At 42.0% G+C, this 20,835-nt stretch overlaps 1 protein-coding gene and 1 long non-coding RNA gene across 3 annotated transcripts; one reads left to right on the top strand and one right to left on the bottom strand.

Moving 5' to 3' along the window:
* Window positions 1-3,613: 3,613 nt before the first annotated feature.
* On the top strand, window positions 3,614-17,376 carry LOC138369764 (protein Asterix-like). Of its 2 annotated transcripts, none has more exons than XM_069333259.1 (4): window positions 3,614-3,780; window positions 8,052-8,160; window positions 11,159-11,261; window positions 13,512-17,376. In XM_069333259.1, exons 1-4 carry the CDS (start codon window positions 3,728-3,730, stop codon window positions 13,532-13,534), a joined length of 288 nt encoding a protein of 95 aa, XP_069189360.1. In that variant the 5' UTR covers window positions 3,614-3,727; the 3' UTR covers window positions 13,535-17,376. The 2 variants fall into 2 exon arrangements, with proteins under 2 accessions (XP_069189360.1, XP_069189361.1); XM_069333260.1 differs by lacking the exon at window positions 3,614-3,780 and adding an exon at window positions 4,059-4,232.
* Window positions 8,643-11,279, bottom strand: LOC123764949 (uncharacterized). The gene is made up of 2 exons (XR_006773650.2): window positions 11,153-11,279; window positions 8,643-10,846 (listed from the first exon to the last, which is right to left on the bottom strand). It is a non-coding gene; the product is annotated as an uncharacterized lncRNA (long non-coding RNA).
* Window positions 17,377-20,835: the final 3,459 nt, after the last annotated feature.

Genomic DNA, 20,835 nt, shown 5'->3' with positions numbered 1-20,835 from the left:
GGTTCTCGTAGGGTTTGGGGGGTGGGTTCTCGGTAGGGCTTGGGGGGGTGGGTTCTCGGTAGGGCTTGGGGAAGTGGGTTCTCGGTAGGGCTTGGGGGGTGGGGTTCTCGGTAGGGCTTGGGGGGGGGTTCTCTGTAGGGCTTGGGGGGGGGGGTTCTCGGGTAGGGCTTGGGGGGGGTGGGTTCTCGGTAGGGCTTGGGGGGGGTTCTCGGTAGGGCTTGGGGGGGGTGGGTTCTCGGTAGGGCTTGGGGGGGTGGGTTCTCGGTAGGGCTTGGGGGGGTGGGTTCTCGGTAGGGCTTGGGGGGTGGGTTCTCGGTAGGGGTCGGGGTGGGTTCTTTCGGGATCGGGATAGGCTCTCGGGCTTGGGGAACCTCTGTAGGGCTCGGGGTAGGTTATTGGTCGGGCTCAAGGTGGGTTCTCGGTAGGGCTCGGGACGGGCTCCAGGTACTCAACTGACGGGTTCCAGTTCACTCAACTGGCGGGCTCCGGTTCACTCAACTGGCGGGCTCCGGTTTACTAAACTGGCGGGCTCCGGGTGTTTGACTGGTCGGGCTCCGGGAGGGTGACTGTTCGGGCTCCAGGTGGGTGTCTGTCCAGCTTCGGGTGGGTTCTTGGTAGGGCTTGGGGTGGGTTCTTGGTAGGTATTAGGGCTGGGTTCTTGGTAGGGCTTGGGGGTGGGTTTTGGTAGGGCTTGGGGGGTGGGTTCTCGGTAGGGCTTGGGGGTGGGTTCTCGGTAGGGCTTGGATGGTGGGTTCTCGGTAGGGCTCGGGGTGGGCTCTTTCGGGATCGGGATAGGCTCTCGGGCTTGGGGAACCTCTGTAGGGCTCGGGGTAGGTTCTTGGTCGGGCTCAGGGTGGGTTCTCGGTAGGGCTCGGGGCGGGCTCCAGGTACTCAACTGACGGGTTCCAGTTCACTCAACTGGCGGGCTCCGGTTCACTCAACTGGCGGGCTCCGGTTTACTAAACTGGCGGGCTCCGGGTGTTTGACTGGTCAGGCTCCGGGTGGGTGACTGTTCGGGCTCCAGGTGGGTGTCTGTCCAGCTTCGGGTGGGTTCTTGGTAGGGCTTGGGGTGGGTTCTTGGTAGGTATTAGGGCTGGGTTCTTGGTAGGGCTTTGGGGTGGGTTTTGGTAGGGCTTGGGGGTGGGTTCTTGGTAGGGCTTGGGGGGTGGGTTCTCGGTAGGGCTTGGGGGGTGGGTTCTCGGTAGGGCTCGGGGTGGGCTCTTTTGGGATCGGGATAGGCTCTCGGGCTTGGGGAACCTCTGTAGGGCTCGGGGTAGGTTCTTGGTCGGGCTCAGGGTGGGTTCTCGGTAGGGCTCGGGGCGGGCTCCAGGTACTCAACTGACGGGTTCCAGTTCACTCAACTGGCGGGCTCCGGTTCACTCAACTGGCGGGCTCCGGTTTACTAAACTGGCGGGCTCCGGGTGTTTGACTGGTCGGGCTCCGGGTGGGTGACTGTTCGGGCTCCAGGTGGGTGTCTGTCCAGCTTCGGGTGGGTTCTTGGTAGGGCTTGGGGTGGGTTCTTGGTAGGTATTAGGGCTGGGTTCTTGGTAGGGCTTGGGGGTGGGTTCTTGGTAGGGCTTGGGGTGGGTTCTTGATAGGGTTTGGGGTTGGCTCCCGGTCAGGCTCGGGGTGGGCTCTTTCGGGATCGGGATAGGCTCTCTGGCTTAAGGAACCTCTGTAGGGCTCGGGGTAGGTTCTTGGTCGGGCTCAGGGTGGGTTCTCGGTAGGGCTCGGGGCGGGCTCCAGGTACTCAACTGACGGGTTCCAGTTCACTCAACTGGCGGGCTCCGGTTCACTCAACTGGCGGGCTCTGGTTTACTAAACTGGCGGGCTCCGGGTGTTTGACTGTTCGGGCTCTGGGTGTTTGGACTGTTCGGGCTCCAGGTGGGTGTCAGTCCGGCTTCGGGTGGGTTCTTGGTAGGGCTTGGGGGTGGGTTATTGGTAGGTCTTGGGGCTGGGTTCTTGGTAGGTCTTGGGGCTGGGTTCTTGGTAGGTCTTGGGGCTGGGTTCTTGGTAGGGCTTGGGGGTGGGTTCTTGGTAGGGCTTAGGGTTGGCTCTCGGTGTCAAGCTCGGGGTGGGCTCTCGGGCTTGGGGTACCTCTGTAGGCTCGGGGTAGGTTCTTGGTCGGGCTCAGGGTGGGTTCTCTGTAGGGCTTGGGGTGGGTTCTCTGTAGGGATCGGGGTGGGTTCTCGGTAGGGCTCTGGGTGGGTTCTTGGTCGGGCTCGGGGCAGGCTCCAGGTACTCCACTGATGGGTTCCAGTTCATTCAACTGGCGGGCCCTGGTTTCACTCAGCTGGCGGGCTCCGGGTGGGTGACTGTTCGGGCTCCAGGTGGGTGTCTGTCCGGCTTCGGGTGGGTTCTTGGTAGGGCATAGAGTTGGCTGCCCAGACAAGTACAAGGGGAATGTTGTCTACGCTTATGTCGACCGTGCTCTAAGCCGCAGCTTTAGGATGGAAGCAAGTCGATGAAGAACTCTGTAGGGTAAGGCAGGTCCTAGTCAACAACGGCTTCTCCAATGGTTTCGTGAAGACATCATAAAAAGGAAGGTGAAACACCATGCAACCTCTGAAGAGTCAACTAACACAACACCTGTACCCCCTATTAGACTATTTTACAGGAACTTCTTTTCCACAGCTCATAAAACGGAGGAAAGGGTCCTGAAAGATATTGTTAATAGGAACGTTATCCCTACAGACAAAAATCAGAAGATACAATTGACAATTTACTATAAAACCAAAAAACAGCCAACCTACTCATGAAAAACTCTCCTGACACAAAGCAGAACGCCTTAAAGGAGACTAACGTCGTCTATACCTTTGAATGCCCACTTGGGGACTGTAAGCCTCAAAGAACTTTAGTATATAGGCAAGACAACAACATCTCTTCCAGGCGATTAACAATGCATAAGCAACAGGGCTCCATTAAGAAATATATCTCTTCCCACAACCAGGCCATCACCAGAGAAGTCTTAACAAACAACACAGAAATCATCGATAGATACAGCGATAGCAGGCAGCTTGACATCTGTGAGGCACTACACATCAGAAGTCAACACCAGCAATCAACAGCCAATTGATGCACAACTATATTCTACCCACTTCAAGACTCCGTACCAATATAGAAGCATCAAGAGGAAGTATGGGTCAATAGGCCCTTTGCAGTTACTTCCGTTCTTCCCTCTCATTTATCCAATTTATACCCATTGTTCCGTGTTCTGCGTTGTTCAAAAGTTTGTTCACCTCTTCCAAAACTGTTGCAACACATCACCTCACCCAAATGCGAGTATATAAGACAAGCTGTTTAATGTTAGCATAAGTAAAACTCTGTTTAGTGTTCTCAGGTTACAGTTGTGTGTGTATAAACTAAAGTCTCTGAAATGTAACAAGTTATTACGAAACGCGTTCAAGCCTCGCGTCAGACTAGAAATAAAAATGAATTTTGGAGAATTGATTTTTCATTTACCATCCACAGTATAAAAGAAACATAAGAAATATTGAGAAAATTCGTGGTAGAATTATTAATCTTACCTTTTCGGTCATATTTAACAATATATACATTATATATAATATATATATATATATTACTCTTATTACAAATTCGGTACTTACCGCAGTTTGGATCTGGCAACCGAGGTCCCCGTGGCCCGGAACCCTCGGCCTCCACCAGCACTGTTGTGGACCAGCAGACGACATTCAGGAGCAGCTCGCCAGCAACATTCCCACTCAAAATGCAGACGTCAAACAACAGCTCTGACCCACGGAGAGTGGATAAGATTGTTAGGTAAGTGAATGTAGGGGGAGCCTACACCCCACTACTACACCGCCTCCTCATATATTAGGAGGCGGTGACCACTCGTCACAAGAAAAATACCAAATAGTCAAAGCACTGGCTAAATATCTCCAATCGACCAACAAATTGGGTCACATCTGACCCGCGCCACATTTATACCTGGCGCCACCAACAGCTAAACACAGAAAACAACTACCTCGTCGCACCACCAAGGATCAGCTGACGCCATAAACACAACACACGCCCTACGGTGCGGCAAGTCTCCTCTAACACACACCTCTGTTTTAATCACCGTTCCTCTATCTACAGCACAAAGCAACAAGCACCTTGGTAGCTCCGATCATCTTCAACATAAACGCGTCTAACAACATCAGTACTGGTGCAGTCATCGGGAGGACAAACCCTTCATGCAAACTGCACCTACTATCAACAAGAAGAAGAATGTAGGGGGGATATTGTAGTGCAAGATGTTATTATTGTGTAATGATGAGGATCTGTGTGTGTGTGGGGGAGGAAGTTAGGTAGGTCATCATATGGACAATTCGTTCTTATATAGGCATGGGTTTTCTTGTCTCTGTACAATGCTTTGGTGTGATGTTTAAAGAATTACTTGTCTGTACACCTATATGGGTGGGATTTAGGGTATTATAGTTCGGTATTTTTGCTGTAGGGGGTATAGGTCATTACGTATACAAGATGCTTAGTTAGCAGACTTAAAACGATAATGATTAATGATAAAACAACCTAATCCATATAACATAACAAGTCTAACTTAGTAGTACATTTTTATCAGAAAACTAGCCTTGTTGAAATGATTTTTACTCCCATTTTGTTTGGAGTTTGAAAAGAAATGGCGAGGGTTAAACAAAACTCATTTATTTATATACAAGAAGGTATATAAGATTTTTACTTAATTTTTAGTTTTGACAGATAAGACCATATTAAATCAGATACAAGTCATACCACATACACGATGACTCACAAACAAATGTTAAAACCTATCTAACCTAGGGTTTCCGGGTTCGATCCCCGGTGAAGGCAGAGACAAATGGGCAAAATGTTTTTCATCCTGATGCCCCTGTTACCTAGCAGTAAATAGGTACCTGGGAGTTACAGTTGCTACGGGCTGCTTCCTGGTGGGGGTGTAACAAAAAAAGGAGGCCTGATTGAGGACCGGGCCGCGGGGACGCTAAGCCCCGAAATCATCTCAAGATAACCTAGCTCAACCCAACCTAAACTAACCAAACCAAGAATCAACCTAACCCAAACCAATGGAGTCCAGTACAGCTTCACCTAAGCTAATACATCCTACCATAGCAGTATAGTGTATACAGTTTTAACAAACGGGAAAACGAGCATCGTCGAATTATTTCATGTCCAAAAAGTACCATCCATAAGTTTGATACGTTAGGATGTATTAGCCAAGATTAGGCTGTGTTAGGCTTGGTTGGTTTGAGTTAGCCTGGGTAAGGTTAGGTAAATTTTCCAATCCATTGGTGAACAGTTATGTGTACAGGGTGACACATTATTACAGACCGTTTTACTAGTGATAAAAAAGCAATGTAGGACTAACACAACTATTGGAAAACAACAGTTGTGTTATCAGTGTATAGTAGTAATTAATAATTTTGTACAAAGTTTGCATAAAAATGTTAGGTGTTTCAAGTAACTCACTAGGTTCTGGTAGACCTTTCATGACCCGTATAAAGGCCAGGCTGTGTGTGAAGAACTGTTAAAACCATCAACAGGTAATATACAAAAATGTTTATTGAACTAAATGCAGCTGGCCTAAGCAGCCATTGACATGAAACTGTTAGCGGCCAGTTTCATGTTAGTTACGTATTTATGGAAACTCTCCATCAGCGACCACATAACCAGATTTTAAAATGCACTATAATCTTAATTTAAATATATTTTGTTATTACAGTACTGTATCTGGTTTTCTTTACAAAGTACAGTATTTATATCATCCTACCCACAACAGTTGTTTAATTTCCGAGTACCTGTTTACTGCTAGGTGAACAGCAGAATTAGGTGAAAGGAAATGTGCCCAGCCATATCTGTCCTGACTGGGAATTGAACCCAGGATCCCCAATTGGAGTCAAGGGGGAAGGCAACCGATTTTTACCTGACTTTACCTGAGGGCCACTAACGTATTAGTGGCCTCGACGAGAACAGAAAAGCTTGTCCAAAGTCCCCTCATTTGCCTTGATTATTTTTTTCCAGTTGGATTTTAAAATGTAAGAGTTTGGGCAATTATGCTTGGCAGGTAGGCAGTTCCATGGGTTTATAACCGTATGGGGGTAAAAGGCATCTCTTGTTTTCAGTCCTATGTTGTGGTTTGTTGAGCTTTTATAAGACATTATCTGGATCAACATCCTCCAAATTGTTCAGTATTTTAAAATTTCAATGAGGTCTGCTAAGTCATGTCTGGTTTGAAGTGTTGTTAGTGCTGTGGCCCTCAACTGTTCCTGGTATGAGAGTTGATTACACTGTGATACCCTCAACTATAATAAATTCTGTTTTCAGACAACATACAGCCTCTTTGCTCAAACCCCTGGACATACTAAACATTTAATCCGTACTCTTCATTCTCTTCACATTATAAACACTTGCAAAGCTCTGTTCCTTAATACTAACTCAGATTTTAAACTTCCGAATTGTATGAAATAAGAATGTTTGTGATGTTCTGCATGAACATCACTGCTGAAATATCTCTAAGATTCTCTATGCAGGTCTCTATATAGAGACCAAATGTGTGGAATTTCCTAACCCAATGTCTTCACTTTAGTATCCCACATTGTGCTAATTACTCATCTAGTGCTGTACTATCTACAAATGCACTCCATCAACATAATTTCTCATCACCCTTATTACTACCTTACCTCTCGCTTAACAATTAGCTTAGCTTAGATGTCACGCTATTGTGATTTGTGTATAATGAAGTAAGGGCGAAGAGGTAGAACGGCCTATTGACATAGCTCGAGTGCATGGGGGGAGTTGTGTAAAATCCTGGTTTGTCTCTCGGAGAGGCTGCAGGATCCAAGTAAATTCAGAAGAATTTCTGGTTGCAATTCTTATACCATGTTGTAGCTCAGTCGATTAAGGCAGCGTCTGGGATGCTCTTGGACGCAAGTTCGAATCCTCGTCACAGCCCCTTGTAGATTTGTTCTCTTAAGATTAACTGTTTCCCTTGTACAATAATTTAAAATTCACTGCAAATTTTGCGTTAGCTTTAAGATTTGCCTAAAATGCTATGCATGTTAGTGGCTTTACAAGAATGTACAGATAATGGCGATTCATTTGTACAAATAACCCATTGTAGTGAATAATATTGTAGTGTCAGGGGGGGGGCCTAACGGCTGAGTGGACAGCGCTCCGGATTTGTATTCCTAAGGTTCCGGGTTTGATCCCCAGTGGAGGTGGAAACAAATGGGCAGTTTCTTTCACCCTGATGCCCCTGTTACCTAGCAGTAAATAAGTACCTGAGAGTTAGACAGCTGCTACTGGCTGCTTCCTGGGGGGGTGTAACAAAAAGGAGGCCTGGTCGAGGATTGAGCCACGGGGACGCTAAGCCCCGAAATCGTCTCAAGATAACCTCAAAATACTGTAGTGTAGTGGTCAACACAGTCAGCTCGCAATTGAAACATTTGGGATTGATTTCTGCCGCAGGACAGGGACGTTTGGCACGTTTGCTTTTGCCCGATGCCTGTGTTCACCTAGCGGTAAATAAGCACCTAGGAGTTGGGCAACTATTGTTGGTTGCATCTTGGGAAAGACTAGTAGTTGGCCTAGAGGGGACCTTGATAAACCTAACTGGCTTTGTCCCAATGGGAAATCATACTTAAGTACGATACAAGTAAAAAACTTTTCAAAATCTTTTCTGTGGAGAGCCTTGTAGGCTCCAGGGAGCCTCTGGGCTCACCCAGAAAATGGTGTTTCATTACATTCAGTGCTGTATTTTTTTTTTCAAATAATGTTACTTTTGTGAGGGTTTGTGTACAGTAATTATTGAACTTCATTGTTGTTTGTATTTGTAATATGTTCTCTCATCTTGCCTCCTGATTTTCCATAACTAATCACTTCTTGCAAAGAGAATTATAAAACCTGTGTTTATTGAATTCATTTTATTTGCCTTCTCACTCATGCTTTAATGTTACTTGTTTGATCAATAACACCTTACTGATACAGTAATAATAATACATTAATATTACATTTTTATACATACCAACTGCAATATAATGTAATTTGACCATTGACAGGTACAAACCATCAGCACAAGGGACTCCAGGGGCCCCTGGTGAAGATCCAACTACTGACTACATGAATGTACTAGGCATGATCTTCAGCATGTGTGGTCTAATGATGAGAGTAAGTTTTGGGTTTCTGGCATTATAGGGTCTGTTCTGAAGCCCACGGTATCATCCCTATTGTCTACCACTATCATCCCTATTCATCCTGGCACTAGCTTGCTCAGTTTTTTTTGTTTTCAACTCATATTTTATGAACTACTGTATATTGTATGTAAGTGATGTTGACATTCATGGGAACATTTTCTGTGGGAGCCATGCTTTAGGTATTGTTTATATTCATGCTTCACTTGTCAGTTTAAGGCACCCATCTTGTGTGCCCTTAGCTGTTCATTCATTCTGATTTAGTTTCTCAACTCTCTGCCTTGTAGCTAGTTTGTATTACCCATTCCCACCAGTAATATTTTTCAAGATTCTGGGTGTTGTCCTAGTCAGGGCTTCTCCTTTTGAGTTGCCATTACATCAGTACTGCTTGGGACTCGGTCCACGTGGCCAGGCCCGTTGCTGGGTATTTTAGTGTGTGTTATGTCTGATTCTGACTCGTGTGCCATGTTGGTGCCTTGCATCATCTTCTGTGTGTACAGTTGGAGTCACACTAATAATACTTCAATACCTGTCACATAGGTCTGATCTTTCTAGTTTTTTAATTGATAGGAGGTTGGAGAACCGTCAACTCAACCCTTGTGACTAACATGGATGTCCATTATTCGGTAGTTATTGTGCCGAAGATTGTAATTAAGTCAATATACATTTTCACTTCACTGAAAAATTTATGGCATGAGCGTGAAGTGAGCCAAAAGTGTGACAAAGCAACAGCAGTCGGCTGAATGCTGGGCATGGGGGAAGAGGGAGGGAGGGTGTGAGACTATCCCTTCCTCATTTCCTCTCTCAAGCTTGGTGAAAAAGTTCTCTCCTTTTGAATGTTTGGTTTCAATAAAGTTGTGTGTGTGTACATCTATAATTTTAATACCAAATTATCCGTGATCAGTATCATATGCCATAATCAAGATGCATCATAAAAGAATTTTTTGCGAATAATTTATTAATAATAATAATTCATTGTGTTGGAGGACTGGCAGCCAGGTTATACATACAGTACATGTTAGGTTTGTATCCAGGTTCCCCCCCCCCTTTCCCCCCTATCCCTAGGGTCTAATTACTGACCCTCCCCAGTATGCAACCCCACAATAAGCTGACTGACTTTTGGGTACCTATTTCCTGCTAGGTGAACAGGTACATTAGGTGATAGGATACACACCCGCCATTTCTATCTTGCCTGGGATTTGAACCCAGAATTCTAGATTGCGAGTCAAGAGCGAACTCGACTATACTTCCGGTACCCTCAATTTACTGGGATTTATGTCAAGAATGGTTGAGTTTGTGTAAATCCTGGTCATTATGTTATGCCAATCCTGGTCATTATGTTATTTAGCAGTCTCCGTGGTGTAGTGGTAAGACACTCGCCTGGCGTTCCGCGAGCGCTATGTCATGGGTTCGTATCCTGGCCGGGGAGGATTTACTGGGCGCAATTCCTTAACTGTAGCCTCTGTTTAACGCAACAGTAAAATGTGTACTTGGATGAAAAAACGATTCTTCGCGGCAGGGGATCGTATTCCAGGGACCATAGGATTAAGGACTTGCCCGAAACGCTACGCGTACTAGTGGCTGTACAAGAATGTAACAACTCTTGTATATATCTCAAAAAAAAAAAAAAAAAAAAAAAAAAAAAAATGTTGGGACCACCAATAATTGTCATTTACTGTAATTATGATTTTTAAATGGAATTGTTTGCCAATGATTGCTCTATCATATGCCATTGTCAAAATGATAAGTACATACTGTAATAGATCATGTTGGACCACAAATTTTAGATCCATTTGGCATAGGGTCTCCATTTTTGTGCAACTCTGGAGCTCTTCTCAGTGTTACCTTGAGGTGCTTCCGGGGCTTAGCGTCCCCGCGGCCCGGTCGTCGACCAGGCCTCCTGGTTGCCGGACTGATTAACCAGGCTGTTGGATGCGGCTGCTCGCAGCCTGACGTATGAGTCACAGCCTGGTTGATCAGGTGTAATTATGTTTAGAGCAGGGTTCTTCCCAGCTGGTTTCACCATTTGTGTTGTCTTCAAAGATTGCCTTGATAGCATTGCTCTAGTTGTTTGAGCTGCTGCTGTGGGATGTGGTTGCATATTTACACTATATGCGGCCTGTCGTGCTTTCCAGCGTGCAGTTCTAGATCATCAGGAATCTTCTTAGTTGCATTCCTTGCGGTTTGCCTCTCTTTTTACACCCTTTCTACTTTCTGGAGGGAAAGGGAAGGGAAGGGAATTATTAGGAGAAATCACTAAATCATTATAACTATATAGCATTTGGAAGGGATCAATATAAGGATTTTTGATGGGACATGGGGATGAAATTGTGCCCAACCACTTGGACAGTCGGGGATTGAAAACCGGCTTGCAAAAAAATGGGCCTTCGCTCTACTGTCTAGCCCAAGTGGTTGGGCGGGAAGGGAAGGTAGATCAATCTTTGATAGCTGGCAGTGCAGTATTTTAGCCTCAGTCTGCTTCAGTTGAGTTCTTCGGATCCAGCTTTGGGCCATGTGTAGATCCATATCTCCTGGTTCCTGGCTGGGGTAGGGGTTCTAGTGCATCGTTTGCTCTGGACAGTGCTCCTGTTCACCCTTCGTTTTTGAAGTGTTGACCTTTTAGGCAAGTTGATTGAAACCTCAGGTAACCTCAGGGCTGTCATCTGGTGGAAGATGGGTAAATCAAGGGCCTACCAGAAAAAGATGTTTAATTATACAGTATTCAATGCTTAATTTTCACATATACTGTATAGTACAGTACATGTTTTAAGTAAATAATATCAGACTTTATCTTGGATCATTTTCTTATTTAGGGTTTTAATCTTATAATACTTATATTGAGGAATGTGATTTCTACTCACTTTATGAATTTTAATCCTCCAAATACTGTATTATTAAAACTATGATTATAGAAATTTTAGACATTGTTGTTATAAATGATACTCTATAGTGAACTCATTATTTCTTACTTGCAGTTGAAGTGGTGTGCTTGGGTTGCGCTATACTGCTCCTGCATCAGCTTTGCCAACTCGAGAGTCAATGACGATACGAAACAAATGCTCAGCAGCTTCATGAAAGGTTTATCTTGTTTTCTTCTGAAATTTGTATATTACTAAACCCATAAAGGTACAACCTGTCCTCATAGCATGTCACATTTTAACATATACTTTACTTTACACAAGGCCAAAACCTGGTGTACTAAGGCAAATAAACATTGCGACGGGGTAAATACCCTAACTGTGCAACCTGTCCTCTTACAAATTACGTCTGAATTTGGTCGTTTGCCTATATGGCCGAAAATGGACGTAATTTAAAAATAAAAAAATTAAAATAAATTTTGGATTTTGTTTCAAAACAGTAAGTTAAGGGTCCTCTCGTAGGTTAGGAGGGCAGGAAATTGTCCTCAAGTTTCAAAAGCTATGAAAAACGTTAAATGAAAGTTTCCTCTCCTAACCTTTCCAAGTAAGCCAGAGGACTTAGAGAAAACGCGACAGTATGTCACTTTCGTGAGCCAATTTCATTTCAAATTACGTTCATTTTTGGATATAGCATGCATTCGAACGAAAAGCGACGTTATTTTCAAGAGGACAGGTTGAACCATGATGTGCCTGACCACCATCATATGGTGGGTCAGGTCACCTAAAGTCCCAGCTAGCCTGCCATCCCCGCTCGTTGAGCCAAATGGAACCCCCAAATATTCTATAAGGAAGAGAACAGGACTGGGAGGTGAGCGATTGACTACATGCCTGAAAAGGGCATTTCATTACCTGGATCTGGATTTGTACCTGGATAAGGGGGTTCTGGGATTTTTCTCCAAGCCTGGCCTGGGCCAGGCATGACGTGCAAGATCTTGGTCCAGTAGACTGTTGCTTGGAGTGGCCTGCAGGGCCATATTCCCACTTACAATCTAGTTAGTCCAACACTTCTTGCAGGAAACTCTAATTTTTTCTTGAAGAAATACTTTTGTTCCAGCCATACTTATTTTATTTGCTGTGAGGATATTAAGGAGCCGTGGTCCTTTGATATTCATACAGTGTTCTATGATTGTTCCTGTGGCACCTTTATTCTTCACTTGCGCTATTCTGCATTTCCTACCATATTGTTCGCTCCACTACCTTACCTTACCTTGAGGTTACCTTGAGGTGCTTCCGGGGCTTAGCGTCCCCGCGGCCCGGTCGTCCACCAGGCCTCTTGGTTGCTGAACTGATCAACCAGGCTGTTGGACGCGGCTGCTCGCAGCCTGACGTATGAGTCACAGCCTGGTTGATCAGGTATCCTTTGGAGGTGCTTATCCAGTTCTCTCTTGAACACTGTGAGGGGTTGGCCAGTTATGCCCCTTATGTGTAGCGGAAGCGTGTTGAACAGTCTCGGGCCTCTGATGTTGATAGAGTTCTCTCTCGGAGTACTTGTTGCACCTCCGCTTTTCAACGGGGGTATTCTGCACATCCTTCCATGTCTTCTGGTCTCATGTGATGTTATTTCTGTGTGCAGGTTTGGGACCAGCCCCTCTAATATTTTCCACGTGTAAATTATTATGTATTTCTCCCGCCTGCGCTCAAGGGAGAACAGATTTAGGCTCTTTAGTCGGTCCCAATAGTTTAGATGTTTTACTGAGTGGATTCTAGCAGTAAAGGATCTCTGCACACTCTCCAGGTCAGCAATTTCTCCAGCTTTGAAAGGGGCTGTCATTGTGCAGCAGTACTCCACTCTAGAGAGCACAAGCGTTTTGAAAAGTATCATCATCGATATAGCATCTGTTATAATATTGTGCAAATTTTGGACCTGGATATTCATACAGTGTTCTATGACTGTTTCTGTGGCACATTTTTTCTTCACTTGCGCTATTCTGCATTTCCTACCATATTGTTCGCTCCACTATGTTATAATACTGTGCAAATTTTGGACCTGGAGTTCAGTCCATGTATACAGTACATGATACCTCTCTTGTCTCCTTTCCAGAGTACATTTTGGGAGCTTCAAATGGTCCCAATAATTTATGTACTTTATTGTGTTTGTGTGCTGAGTATGTCCCCTGTATTCCCTGTGTTTCAACAATCTCTCTTGCTCTGATTTGTTATTTTTGGGAGAGCCCTGTCAGTAGTTTTCTGAGCTTACTTGTCAGTCACTATAGCATTGACTTCATGATTTTCCTAAGGGTGACAACACTTGCATAATTGTCTTTTGTTATTGAATGTAATTTAAATTACATTAATCCAACCCATTGTTACTGGCTAATAGTTCTGATTTTCAAAGTAAATTATCATAATTAAACAAATATACTTTTATTTGCTTGTCACAAATAATTTACTAATTATATTAACATTTCAGGTTGTCCATTTCTGCAGTTGTGATGTCCTACCTTCAAAACCCACAGCCAATGACACCTCCATGGTCCAATATATAAACAGTTCTATATTATAGATTGTTTTTGGTTGAATGGAAATGTATAATTGCCTCACCATACTTGTATTAAAATTGTACTGCTGAATGACAGTGACAATTTTAGTTTTAATAAACTAGCTAATGGTGCCAGGTTTGTATTATGATGTGCAATATGGAACAGTGCCAACATTTGATGATGTGCATGAGTTACAAAATGGCTTGGTTTGTTAATCTTTTAATTTGTGTAGCCTGCACTATTTTTTTTTTTTTTTTTTTTTGAGAGAGATATATACAAGAGTTGTTACATTCTTGTACAGCCACTAGTACGCGTAGCGTTTCAGGCAAGTCCCTGGAATACGATCCCCTGCCGCGAAGAATCGTTTTTTTCATCCAAGTACACATTTTACTGTTGCGTTAAACAGAGGCTACAGTTAAGGAATTGCGCCCAGTAAATCCTCCCCGGCCAGGATACGAACCCATGACATAGCGCTCGCGGAACGCCAGGCGAGTGTCTTACCACTACACCACGGAGACTGTAAATAATTTTACATATAATATATATAATTCTTGTGTTATACTTCCCATCCAAAAGTTTCTTGTAAGCAGCTTGTCTTTTTTTTTCTTTAACAAATGGACAAATTTGTATTGTCCCATAACATTATCATGTCATTCATGCCAGTGTAAAAGGCAATAGCATGAAGGTCAAAGCTTGAAATATCCTGGAATATGAAGTACCATACGAGTTGATCCTCGAGTGACAACCACATTAGTACAGTAGATAGCCTCCATATTAGACATAAAAGGAAGACTTGATCACCACGTTAGAAATAGAAGAGTGAAAGGGAATTGGGAGTGGAATGGTAGGCAGTCAGTATGGGGGAAGGGAGACTTTTGGAGTACAGTACAGTACTGTCCATTCAGTAGAGCCAGGCTGTCACCTGATCGGATGACAGGCAAAGTTATCAGTCACTAGCACTGATTTTATAGTTTTCTTCGAGGTGACATCAACTGCATAATATCTTTTTGATCATGAAATTACATTAACTCCAACCAGTTACTGCTGGCTAATAATTCTTAGACATAAAGGAAAGAGGACAAATCAGAAGAGCATGTTAAGATAGGGCTACCTGAATAGGTTTCAGTTGTGGTTACTCCATCAGAGGGGCGTTCATGGGGATAAAGACAGATTCTACAGTAAATTGTTAATTCCTCTTTTAGGATTGCCTCCTCTTCCATTTTGCTTAGTTATGCAAAGTTGTTGTTTTATGGTTACAAAGGAAACATATCATTCCTTAATTTCTTATTTTGACTGTATCAGAATTTAGAATTTCTAAAATATAGTTACAGGTTGTAAGTACAGTATGTATAACAGTTTATACAGTACTATACTTAGTGTATAAAATATATATTAATGCAGGTCATATGTATTATTGTTAAATATGTACTTTTGTATTTCATAGTAAACCTTTTACCATAATATATAATTATCTTCTCCTTTCAATAGTGCATTTGTCATGTTGAATTATATGGTATATCAGGATTTTATCGGTACTACCTTGTTGACTGCGTGTTCCTCCCGTTACTATACTGTATACAGTATCTCTCCTTCCCATTACAGTATTACGCTGAGATGTATCAGTAAGGTGGTTGGGCTCACTGGCTCAAGCAAAGAATATTCACTATACAATACTATATTGAATATAAATTCAGTGGATTTTGTACTACATGGGAACCTGGTCCAAGATAGGGATTTTAATCTAGCCAGTGACCTGTACAATGAATTTGGCATCTAGATAATGCAGAATTCCTCCAAGACTGATAATTTTAAATTAATATTACTAAAAAATTCAAACAGTGCTTTTTCCATGGGATTTCTGCATCAAATTATGCACAAATGTATGTCCTATCATGTGCACAAATAAAGGGTGAATGCTGTGGATCTTGTCCATTAAAATCTGTACAATAAAGCTTTGTCACATGCCATCCCTAAGGTGTGGCATTGTTTACAATTTCCCATTTAGAATCCTTTCATTAGAAAGTATTTACACCACAGTATTGTATGTCGAACATAAAAAATATTAAATGTATAAAGATATTGTACACAATGTGATAAATCAATGATATAATCTTTAGAGCAGGACAGCACGATCGAACCAATGTTGTGGATAACCACAGATGTGCACCTTAACCCATGGACTAGGATGTGCAAAAAGTTACACGACCTGGGGCCGGATTCAGGAAGGTACTTACGAAGGTTTTTCCTCTTAGCTAAGAGCGTTTTCCATCTTAGCGCCTTCGTGGCGGCTACGTCCGTATTCAATTAACTACCCTGAGTGGAAAAACCTTCGTAAGTTCATTCCTGGATTTAAGTGTGGTTTCGACCACTCGTAGCTTTACGTAAACTGGATATAAGTAATTTTTTCTCTACTACATAACACTGGGATCGATTTATGATATTGGAACATGACCAAAATATTATAGCTGGTGAATCTAGTGAAGAGGAATCCTTCGTGTTAGTTATATATGCATTCTCTGCTTGAAACTTGAAGTAAATATGTGTTTGATGATAGTAGAATTAGTTTTATAATAGCAAGATATTATACCAGTAGTTATTAAGTAAATAAACACTGGTGAACATGAAATATGAGAAGGTGATGAGCCCTGCCTGATGGGATCATTTACTATCACCAAATACGCCTGTTCACCTAGTAGTAAGGGTGTACCTTAGCTATACATACCCATTTCTAATTTATTTAGTTTGGTTTTATTTTGAAATTAAATCTGGGTGAGACATAAAATAAAAATATGCTGCACAAATGATGTTAGGTAAGGAAAAGGGTAAAAATGTCAAACTTTATTCATTAAATACTTAAAGCTATAATTATGACTATATAGATTATTAAAAAAGAGAGAGGGAAGTAGGGGTCCAAGACCTCTTCCTGTTATACAATTTGGGTGTGGAACAAGTAATTATCAAAAGAAGGCACCATGCCGGGAAGGCTATGTAGCAGTAAGGCAGTGAGGTGAGGCAGCTACTTATTTGAGAAATACTTATTTTATTTACCTTATAAGCTGAGGCAACTTATTTTATTTGAGGAATACTCAGCTGATTCCTCTACATTTAGCATGGAACAAATTTGTGTCCAAGACCTCTTCCTGTTACTCAATTTGGCTGTGTGTAACCAAACTAGAAGTGCTCTACAAATCAAGGGACCCAGAATGTGAAATGACCTCCCGAATCATGTCAAAGGCTGTACCTCGCTCAACCAGTTTAAGAGTTAAACCAAGTACTGCCAAATTGACTCCATGTAACCTAACTTACCTCCTAAATGTCAACCCATGTCTTGCTATTTTTTAAACAACGCTGTTCACCAACATGTGCAATTGCTGATTTATGCTATGTTAACCCCCTTTTTGTATTTTTTATTCCTTCTTTCAACACAATTTATACCTAATCCCGATTACTATTAAGTTTGTCTGTGTTTTTTTTCCCCCCACACCTTGCCCGAAATGCTATGAGTATTAGTGGCTTTAGGTATTGTATGTACTAGCTCTGCCTATAAATCCATCATTATGTTTGTAAATCAACTGTATGTACTTTTCCTGAATAAAATGTATTTATTATTTATTTTTTAATCAGTAAGTATTAAAAGAAGGCACCAAGCTGGGAAGGCTATGTAGCACCATTGTGTGTAACAATAAACCAATTTTTTTTTAACAAATAATGCACCTGTATGGGAAAACAAATCCTGTCAGCTGTAAAAATATTGATGCAGTTATTTAAATGAAAAATATAATGAAAGAAATATTACTGGTTTATTTTTATCCTATTTTTTTGTACTGTACAGTATATCCAAGGAAGTGAAAAATTGACAATGCACAATTTAATGAATGATTAGCAGTTCAAAAGAAATATGACTTGTATTACATATCAACATGAGATCTTAATGATCCATGGTCAACATGATTTAATAAGGATAATATAGTACTGTATTTGTAATACAAACTATAATTTAAAATCTTTATTACTGATTTTTTTTATTAAGAAGATTAGGTATACACAGCAATGCGCTGCTACCCTAGTCTATATGGAATATTAGTGTAGATAAAAAACTAGCTATAAATTTATCTAATACTCCCATCTCACAGGATGGTTAGACATAATGTACATGGAATCAATTTAGAAAATACCAGCCTCAATACAAAAAACAAATCAACTCTAACTAAACAACTCTAAGCAATTTTCACAAGAGGTAAGCACTGAATCATGGAAACATTATATTATAATTACTTACCAGTTTCTACAAAACTCCTCTCAAACAATGTATTTTTAAACATGTTTAGGTATACACAGCAATGTGCTGCTTCCCTATTCTGTATAAAGGACCACACAGTGTAGATCAAAAACCAGCTACAAGCTCACCCAACATCCTCACCTCACAGGATGGCCAGTCATACATGGAATTAGGAGAGAACAAAATACTTAATGCTGATCTATTAGCCTCCACTGGCAAAATCTGGGTGCAGCACAAGAATATCTTCCAATATTCATGAGTGTATGAAGTAATTACAGAGCTCAAAATACCTCATACCATTTGGTATGAAGTCACTGATAACAGGACAATCACAGATATAGTGTTGGAGAGTATGTTCTCTCAAGTAGGACTGAAAACAGATGTTTTTTTTCCACCAAGAGGACTATAAACCCATGGAACCGCCTACCCGCTGAAGCCGTAAATGCCAAATTCCAGCTAAAAAATATCATTAAGACAATTGGCGGGCCCTTTAACAAGCCGCCGGCTTTCTGTCCTCTTCGAGGTCACTAGATAGTTAGTGGCCCTTGGGTAAATTCAGTAAATATATACAATAATTGTCAGCGCATCTTCCGAGCAACAAGGACAGCTACACAGTATCTCTTAGAATTACGTAGGTAAACAACAAATGTAACATATTTGTTTACTACAATGTCGGTGCTGGCTGTAGAAGTTGTAAAAACATTGTTTTACTTCGAAATATACTAATTTTATAAGAAAATTCGACGTAAATAGGAGGCAGTAGAGCTCCGATAAGCCAGCGCTAAATCTTTAATATGAAGAATGTTGCTGCTCTCTGATTGGCCAAACGAAACACAGTAGTGACCTCTATCGGCACGCAGGTGAACCAACAATTTTCTTCCTAAGTATACCTTATTGTATCGCACCTAAGCATCTTCTTAGGGCGCACTTAGGAACCTTCGTAGCAAACCCACTTACGAAGAAATACACAGAGCTTCCTGAATCTAGGTCTAGGTCACTAGAGGCTGAATTTTAGGGGGATTGATTAGAGATATTTAGGAAATGCTTTGACTACTTGATATTTTATATGTAGTGAGAGGTCTCCTTCTTGTATTAATATGTGTTCAATGTTAAAAGACACTGTGAGAGTGGTAAGCAGCTACTATTCAACATTTTTGCCCGAAACGCTATGCGTGTTAGTGACTTTACAAGAATGTAAAATCAACTTCATTTCTATGTTCTCTCTTAGACCCCCTATGTACCTTCTTGTATATAAATAAATAAATAAATAAATAAATAATAAATATATAAATAAATAAATATAAATAATAAATAAATAAATAAATAAATAAATAAATCTCTAGTGACATTCCCTGATATCCTTAAAATCCACGAGTAACACCAGCTCATACAGAAGGCGATACGGCAGACATAGACTACAGGCTCACCATAGCCTGTGCTACTTGCACCGCTCCTGTTCCAGGTAAGTTACGGGCTCATCATAGCCCGTGCTACGTGGAACTTATTCCGAGTAGCTGAATCTATAAAACAGGCAGACATAACACGGGCTCACCATAGCCCGTGCTACTTGGAACTTTTTGTTCCCAGTAGCTGAATCTAAACAACAACAACAACAGACATAAACAATTACAGACCAATATCAAATCAACCAATATTACCAAAAATATTTGAAAAAATTATTTATAAACAGCTCTACGTTGACCAGACCACACACTAGAAGGTGAAGGGACGACGACGTTTTGGTCCGTCCTGGACCATTCTCAAGTCGTTTCGGTCTAGGACGGACCGAAACGTCGTCGTCCCTTCAACTTCTAGTGTGTGGTCTGGTCAACATACTTTACCCACGTTATTGTGACTCATCGCCTGCAAACAATTCTACTCCTACCTCGTAAAATTTAACATACTAAGTCCGTGTCAGTTTGGCTTCCGCTCCCAAAAAGAGTACCAATGATGCAATCATTAGTCTGCTTGATATCATTTACACAGCTCTTGACAAAAATGAGTTCCCAATTGAACTCTTTATTGACCTGAGAAAGGCATTTGATACTGTTAACCATAACTACCTCTTCCTTAAACTTCACCATTATGGAATCCGAGGCCTTGCCCTGAACTATTTTAGATCTTATCTTAGTGACAGACACCAATATGTAGCCATCAGTGATATAACTTCACCCCCCTCTACCATTAACCGTAGGAGTGCCGCCGAGCAGCATCATAGGACCTCTCCTATTTCTTATATACATCAATGATCTGCCTAATGTCTCTATAACATTCTTAAACCTATACTATTTTCTGACGATACTACCTTTTTTTTGCAGGGATATTCCTGCGCGGGCCCTAAGCCTCTGGCTGGCCCACTAAGTGTTGCTTGTTTCTGTTTTACTTGGGCGGACTATGAGTATTTATGACTCGTATGGTCGCGTCAGTAAGATTTTGCCATATGTGTTTAACAACTTCTTCTGCTCTGTTGAATCTAAGTTGAAATCTTAATGGGTTTGTAACTGTGCACTGTGTTAGATAATGTTCCAGTGGTCTGTCAGGCATTTCTCCACAGTGCTGACACACTGACGATACTACCGTCCTCTACTCAGACACCAACCCACACGCACTAAATAATGTTGTAAATAAAGAATGAAGAAAAGTCCACTCATGGATGTCAACCAATAACCTCGCACTAAACAGAAAAAACTTACTACGTATTATTTGGAAGCAAATCAACCAATGCAATTCAGCTTCAGATAGACAGTGAACACTCTCTCGTACCATTTACACGTACAAAACCTTGTTCCTAGATGCAAACCCTGATCTGAAACTCTTCTTGGACAGATGTAATGGAACCCATAATCACCACACCAGAAATAAATATCTCTTTGATATCCCAAGTGAAACTAAATCTGTGTAAACACTCTATGCAAATGAAGGGACCTAGTCTACGGAACTCACTCCCTAACGAATTAAAAAGCTGTCCAACCTTC

The sequence above is a fragment of the Procambarus clarkii genome, chromosome 29, assembly GCF_040958095.1.
Source record: "Procambarus clarkii isolate CNS0578487 chromosome 29, FALCON_Pclarkii_2.0, whole genome shotgun sequence".
Lineage (NCBI taxonomy): Eukaryota > Metazoa > Arthropoda > Malacostraca > Decapoda > Cambaridae > Procambarus > Procambarus clarkii.
This window is presented reverse-complemented; position numbering and strand designations above follow the sequence as displayed.